This window comes from Oryza sativa, chromosome 8 (genome assembly GCF_034140825.1).
Source record: "Oryza sativa Japonica Group chromosome 8, ASM3414082v1".
In the NCBI taxonomy this organism is placed as follows: Eukaryota; Viridiplantae; Streptophyta; class Magnoliopsida; order Poales; family Poaceae; genus Oryza; species Oryza sativa.
In genome coordinates, this window is record NC_089042.1 from 11,622,557 (window position 1) to 11,630,028 (window position 7,472).

Genomic DNA, 7,472 nt, shown 5'->3' on the forward strand with positions numbered 1-7,472 from the left:
TTTTGGTAGCAAAACCAACACATTCATAAAGATCCAAAATTTGTCATACTACTACATTATTTATACTTCTGCATATAGACTATAAATCAGCACTGTACAAATACAACCCCTGAATTGTACAGGTAGTAAAAGGTATGGCCATATGCCACAATCAACTTCAGCGCCTGTTGAAGACATCTAACATGTAATATTGCTTACAGGATCTCAACACAGTACTCAAAACATGAAAACTATTTGCTCCATCTTTCTTTCCCCAAATCAAAACAGCACGTCAGTATAATACTAGTTGAACAGAAACTGCATGTGCACATTAGTTGATTTACAACCTGGCTGCCATGATGTCATCCTTTCCCATTTTCTGACAGCCTTCTTGCCTAATTGATTTTAGGATCAGCTATGCCATATCTTAATCCTGATCCAAATAGAAAAACTCCATCAAATGTCGATATATAACCAATCATTGGTTTCATACTATCAATGTAAACCTGGATCAATTAAGCTAAAAAACAAATCATACTTTACTTACTAAAATATCCAACACTCGAATCATTGTTTTATATGTTCAAGTTAACCTTTTTATTATGTGTGATGTAATAGTGAGCACAATTTAGTGATTTTAAGGTGACCACTTTCTGTTAAAAGGTACATGTTCAATCATAGTCAAAGAAGATTAGACAAACTCAGAAGTCACAAGGAGGCAAGGAGCACAGCAGCAGCAAGTTGTCTACAATAATAATAACATGTAACTTAAGTGATCATCAAAATATTCATAAAACTTGCCGCACTTAAACACCCCATGATTTGCAATCAGAAGATGTTAGCTCGAATAATCAGATAAATGAAAAGATCTTGACAAGATTATCAAGAACAATGGGGGAGAACATAAAGAGATCAAAAAAGAATATAGCATGAGTTTCACAGGAAGTCTATCAAGATCCTGACAAGATTATGATTCGAAGAGAACAGTGATTGCCTAAGGCACTAGATGCTAGGCAGGCTAGGTGGATGCGTTTTAGAGAACTTGCAGCTTTCTGTATGTCATCTATTGAATCTATTATCAACACGAAACATAGGATGTTCAGAGCAGATAATACTGCATGACAGTCAAACATTGTTGCAGCAAAAGCCACAAAAATACAGTGAAACGAAGCCTACTAGTTAGTAGGAAAACAAGTACTCCATAAACACCGTTTAATTACAGATATTTGTAATAGAACTTGATTAAAAAATGATTGAAAATATCTCCTTGCTTGATAGCACGTAAGGCTCATAGAGTCAAGAACCAATAGAGTGTGACCAACAAGAAATTTCAGTGGTGCACAGCATATATACGCAACGAAACATGAGTGCAACAGTTCATATGCAGATTTGTTTTCTGGATGTCTTTAATTTAGTTTTTCAGGTATGACCTGAAGAAATCAGATCTGCACACATGCATACTCATTTATGCTACAGAGTGGGTCAGTTTGGTTTTTTCCCTTACAAAACCACTCCACTCAGGGATATTGACTTCCAATCCATTTTTATAAGCACAGGGAATGCATAAAGAAACATTGCTCCCTCTGATATGCAAATGTAAATCATCCCAGAATGTGTTCAGTGAGACATTTGTAGCTTTAACTGTCTATGTCCAAAAGCATTTAATAGTCGACATGAAAATGTGAATGTAATTTTATTTGATATTCACAGCGACATTATAATAGAATATAACATCAAAGTAGTGCTTTACTGACCATGTCAATGTCCACAGCGAATTAGTGGAGTAGGTTCAGTTGCATCAGAAAGACAAGGCCTGCCTTGTGCCTGCTGGGGGCATCAACATCTCCATCAACCCAATGGCATGAAAACCCCATGGTAACAATGCCCACCATCTTGCAATTGATCACACTCAACACCATCCCAATCAACGTTGATGTTTCCCCCCAAAATTTCAATCTTCAGAAAATCTAGGAGAATTGCAATCTAACAGCCTGGTCAGAATTCAAATATAATGAAATACAAATGAAGCTACAATCTTGTGACAACTTGAGACGGTAATGAACAATAAATAGAGGCCCATAATTTTTCGTGGGGATGAATTTTAAGCCTTTGTTTATCTCAATCATCAAAACATGGAGCTCACAGAATATCACGATTTTCGCAATATGTTTAAGAGGATATAGGTTGTGATCTTACTGAGGAGAATATGGTGTTCTTTGTGGAGAGCTTGTAAAATGGCAAATCTCTGAGAGGATGATACGACGCAAATAACCTGACAAAATTCAGTATTCAGAGAACTGCATAAACAAAAAAAGATAAGAAAGAACGCAATTACCAATAAAGATCAGAGAGAGATTGTTCTAAACTTATATACCAGTATTTAAGGACATTGTATTTTCATAGAAATAGCCTAAATATTTATATGATGCCATAAATAAACCCAAGCAACAGTAAATCTGTAAGTTTCCTCACTTCCTGTCCTCTTAAACATATGTAAATAAAAACAGGTGATTCCACATGACCTGGGGTCATGGTGCAAACGCCCATGTGGCCATGTTGACAGGCTGTCTAGTCACCAGGTACTAAACTCCTGATGGCTGTTATGCCAGCAGGTGGCAGGATGCAGAATAACCAGCATTGTGAGGTTTCCCACCACACATTGCGCCGCCATAGTATGCTGGCAATCCTAGAAGTATTTTTAAACCCAAGTTAATAGTTTTCGATGATTATAAAATACTCTATGAAAATTACCGAGCCAAACTTATTTGTCCAGTTCCTTGTGTACACTGATGGCATAACACATGTGCATAAGCCACATGTCGTAATACACAAGAAATAAAAAAAATAGTGAAAAGAATCCAGAACAAACATTTGAGATTAGTGAAGGCCAGTCTGCTCATTGAGCTCTATGTTAGATCAGAAAATTAACATTTCATACATCTGAAAAAAAAAGATTAACTACTGATAAGGTTATTAGAAAAAGTTGAAAGTTCATCTTGAGGAAGACAAGTGAAAAGCTCGACATTAAGCTGACCATACAACAATAGGAGAGGGAGATCAAACAAACAAACCCAGCAGCAACAATTTAACATCCTATCTGATTTTCATTTCTTGAGCTCTAGACTCTAGAGTCTAGAGTCTAGAATTAAAATCAACAGAACTGTTGGAGTGTTTAACTGTTGAACATGGCGTCCCCAACAAAATTTTTGTCTGACCTAGCACCTCATTCCATATTTTCATGTCTTTCGAGTTGTCAGTGTAAAAAGCCAATGCGATGATTCAATTATAAAATAAAAGGTCAAGATATAACTTGCATATAACTGAATGTCTACATCCTTAATTCCTTAGACAGATTGCGATATGTCAAAAACCTTAATTCCTCAAATGGTATTGCAAGTCTGAAAATGGAGTCAGGCCAATCATTTCAATTACAGATTCTAGTGTATGTTCATTTCTCATGTGCCAATGGTTAAATAAAACAGAACATAGTACCATACATAGTAAGCATAATAATTCCTCAATCTGTTCAAAGAAAATAGCATATTGCACTATTAAAATAAGGGAAATGTAAGATAGCGCCCAAACAAAAGTATAAATGGTATAGCAATGATACTCATAAAGACTGGACTGGTAACAAGAAATGTAAAGACAGTGTGCCCCACAAAAGTATGATGCTAATCTAGACACTTTAAACTGGACTGTTAACAAGAATCATATAGTACAACAAAGTACTACAGTACTACACTACAAAGGATCAATTTATATGAATGTAAATAACAGCCAGCATGCGGAATAATAGCTTTGAACATTACAAACTGTTACCTTTTGAAATTTGCAGCTGGTATTATGGTTCAACAACCATCTTGCATTATCATCCATACATTGGCTCTCAAGGTGCTTTAGTTGATGACCAAAGTGAACCTGTGTATCCATTATCCAGTCCGCAGATAAGAGCTTTGATAGGTCACAGTGCAGTTCTTGTCCATATTGGGTTGTTTTTCCCCCTTTCTCAAAAACAAAAACAAAAGAATGTCCAGCGTGACAAAATGATTATTTTGTTCCAATATTTTCAGGATCAACTGAGTGCTACACCAAAGAACAAGTACTTATGAATTAGGTGGTATGTTTAACTTATTAACTAACATGGCAGAGAACATATATGCAGCAATGATAAATGAAATACAGTATGCTATAACGTCAGGAAAACAAAATTACTAATTAATCATGTAAGAGTATATGCCTCACCAATTATAAACATTCAGGGCAATCTGTTGCTGCTGTTGGATACCCCACCCAAGACAGTAGGTGGATGATCATGTAAACTTGAGCAGAAATGTTCAGAACAACCTCTGCTGTTGCTGGATAGCTCCCAAAGATTGACCATGACCAAATGAATTGGAGGGAACTGTTAGGAGATGTAAAATTCATAAGATCAAAGGCAGAATCAGTGGCCACATGTTCTCCCTACTCCCTGTTCATTCTTGGACGGTTCTTGTCAGAACAAAGAAGGTGTGCCCTAAGGTTCCTTGACCACACATCATTCAACACTGGAAGCAGCTTCTTTCTGGCACCAAGGAGCATTAATTCCATTAGATAATATGTTATACATACGATCATCTTTTGTTAAAGCGCCTGAGGACAATTCAGCAGTATGTCCTATATCCTTATCCAATGAATTTACCTCAGAACACCTTGCAATTAGTGTACCATAAGTAATATTGTCAGGAATAACACCTGAGCCCACCATCTCATCGAAAAGCTTGGAAGCTTCTTCACTGTTACCAGATTTAGAGTAAGCATACATAAGAGTAGTGTAAGTAAGCTTATTTGGAGATATACCCCTGGAACGCATCTCCTCAAAGTATGCAACAGCTTCAACCATTTTTCCTAGTTTGCAGTAACCTTGAATCATAATTGTGTAACCAATTACTCCCAGGTCAACATTGTTTTCCCTGGCTTGTGAAAAAATGGTCTTGGCCTCTTCAACTAGACCAGCATGACACATCCAGTACATAAGACTACCATAAGTCACATTAGTTGGTTGTATGCCATTAGACTTCATAGTCTCAACAGCATCAATTGCACCAGAGATGTCACCATTCCTACCATAACCACCAATAAGTGCATTATAAATGAACACATTAGGTTTAAGTCCACGATCCATCAATTCAGTCAAATATTCTTTTGCTTTACGAATATCCTTTGCTTTACAATGACCATCTATTATAGTGCCATATGACACTATATCAGGCTGAAGGCCCTCAGTTTTCATCTGATCCAACAGATGAAAGGTTTCCTCCATTTTACCCAAATTGCAATAAGCATGCAATAAAGTATTAAATGTGAAAAGATCAGGCTTAAACCCTCTTCTGGTCATGTCGCCATGGAGTTTAATAGCTTCCTCCATTTTACTGTCTTTGCAGCAACCTCGAATCATAATGTTATATGTGATGCTATCCAATTCAATTCCCTTATTTAACATGGTCTGTATAACCTTTGTAGCTTCTTTCATGTACTTACCTTCACAAAGACCATGAATTAGCGCATTGGAAGTTGCAAGATTAACACCTAAACCTTTGTTCAATGTCTTGAACCAAATCCCAACTGCTTCTTGATGTTTCCCTCCCTTGCAAAGCTCCCTCATACAAGCTGTCATCAGAGGATCATTTGGGCGCATACCTCGTGTAACCATTTCATTTGTAATGCTTACCACTGACTCCAATCTTCTGGTTCTTTGAAGAAGCCATGCAACCACTGTATTGAACAAACCACAATGAACTGTCATTCCAATTGACAACATATCCTCCAATATCCTCTCAGCCCGCTCCATCTCCCCTTCCTTGCACAGTGCCTTTGCAATCAAGTTATAAGTCACGGCTGTTGGCTTCATCTTCTTTAAAACCATTTCATCAAACAACCTGAGTGCCTGTGAGCAATGGCCCTTCCTACAATGCCAACCAATAAGCTCATTGTAAATAACCTCATTGGGGGAAACCCCTAACTGTTCCATCTCCTGCAATACAATGCCAACCTCCCCAAACCGCTCGCCCCTTGCAAGACCATTGATCAATATACCGAATGTGACCACGCTTGGTGTCATCCCTCCCTGTTCCATCCTCCCTTTCAATCGAAAGGCCTCCTCCACCCTCCCACTCTTACACAGTGCATCCATAAGCACATTGTACGTCACAACCGTTGGCTGAAGCCCAGCCCGCCATAACTCTGCAAGCATCTCAAAACCAGCATCCACCTTTCCAGCCTTGCAGAGCGCCTTGATCATGGCGGTATACGAGTACTCATTCAGAGCGACGTTCCTGCTTTCACGCATTTCGTCGAACACCTCGCGGGCGGCATCGAGCTGACCTGCACGAACAAGGGCTTCGAGGAACGCATTGCAGGTCTTGATGGAGGGCGGCGCGCCGCGCGAGGAGAGAACGCGGAACGCGTCGGCGGCCCTGCAGAGGGAGCCTTGGGCCGGGGAGGTGATGAAGGTGTGGATGAGGAAGTCCGAGGAGGGGGTGGAGGCGGCGTCGGCGACCGCCTCCGCGGCGGTGCGGAGCGGGTGGACGTGGAGGAGTCGTGAGAGGAGGCGGCGCGCCGTCCGGATGGCGGTGCGATCGGCGATGAGGGAGGGCAGGAGGAGCGCCGAGACGCGCGGGGTGAGGAGGTCATCCTCGGAGCGGGAGGAGGTGGAGGAGGTCCTGGAGAGGAGGTGGAGGAGGAGGCGGAGGGCGGAGGCCGCGGGGAGAGGGGAGGGCAGGGACGAGAGGACGGCGGCGAGGCCACCGCCGCCGATGCGACGGAGGAGGGCGTCGAGGTGTCGCGCCGAGTCGGGGGAGGGCAAGGCGGAGAGGGCGCCGACGAGCTCTCCGGCGGCGGCGGCGGCGGCGGAGGAGGAGGAGGCGTGGCGGCGGCGGCGGGGGAGGAGGAGGAGGAGGTGGGGTGGTGGTGGTCTCATGGCGGAGGTTCGATGTGGAACGGTGGGCGGCGCTGAAAGTTAAGAAGGAGGTCGAATGGAGGGTGGGGATTGGACGCAGGGAAGGATGGACGGCGAGGATTGGATCGAGGAGTGGGAGGTCGAGAGGGGCGACGCGTCGAGGGCGTGGTGGTGTCGAGATCGGCGGAGACTGGAGACGGATCCGAAGTTTAGGTCTTTAAGCTTGGACATCAAGATGGTTAAATCGGTCGTTAGCATAATTAGCATGTGTACTCACGAAACATGTTGGCGTGTACTCGTGACAGTTAAATTTATTATACAACCTCTTGCTACGGGGTAGTCCAACGGAGTTGTATAATTCTAAGAATATAAAGTGAAGACACATAGTTGAGGTGAGACTTTTTTTCTTATTCCAATTCTTCGATCAACTGTAAAAGAGTAGCCCCCTCCTCTCTTTATATAGTGCAATCCTAAATATGAAAGTTTCGGTGATAGGCCCAAGTGTATTTGGGCCAGGCCTTCGTGGGCCGAGCCCAAAGTTTCTTAACACTCCCAT

At 41.6% G+C, this 7,472-nt stretch overlaps 1 protein-coding gene across 19 annotated transcripts; it reads right to left on the bottom strand.

Moving 5' to 3' along the window:
• LOC4345183 (pentatricopeptide repeat-containing protein At4g19440, chloroplastic) lies at positions 1-7,086 on the bottom strand. 19 transcript variants are annotated; one of them, XM_066303602.1, is made up of 7 exons: positions 4,661-7,086; positions 4,225-4,543; positions 3,802-3,983; positions 2,502-2,665; positions 2,176-2,276; positions 1,734-1,946; positions 1-412 (listed from the first exon to the last, which is right to left on the bottom strand). In XM_066303602.1, the coding sequence occupies exons 1-2, from the start codon at positions 6,935-6,937 to the stop codon at positions 4,517-4,519; spliced, it is 2,304 nt and encodes a 767-aa protein (XP_066159699.1). In that variant the 5' UTR covers positions 6,938-7,086; the 3' UTR covers positions 1-412; positions 1,734-1,946; positions 2,176-2,276; positions 2,502-2,665; positions 3,802-3,983; positions 4,225-4,516. The 19 variants fall into 19 exon arrangements, with proteins under 19 accessions (XP_066159699.1, XP_066159700.1, XP_015650176.1 ...); XM_066303603.1 differs by lacking the exon at positions 2,502-2,665 and having other exon boundaries at positions 1,734-1,962; positions 2,176-2,251; XM_015794690.3 differs by having other exon boundaries at positions 2,176-2,251; positions 4,225-7,085.
• Between the last annotated feature and the right edge of the window lie 386 nt (positions 7,087-7,472).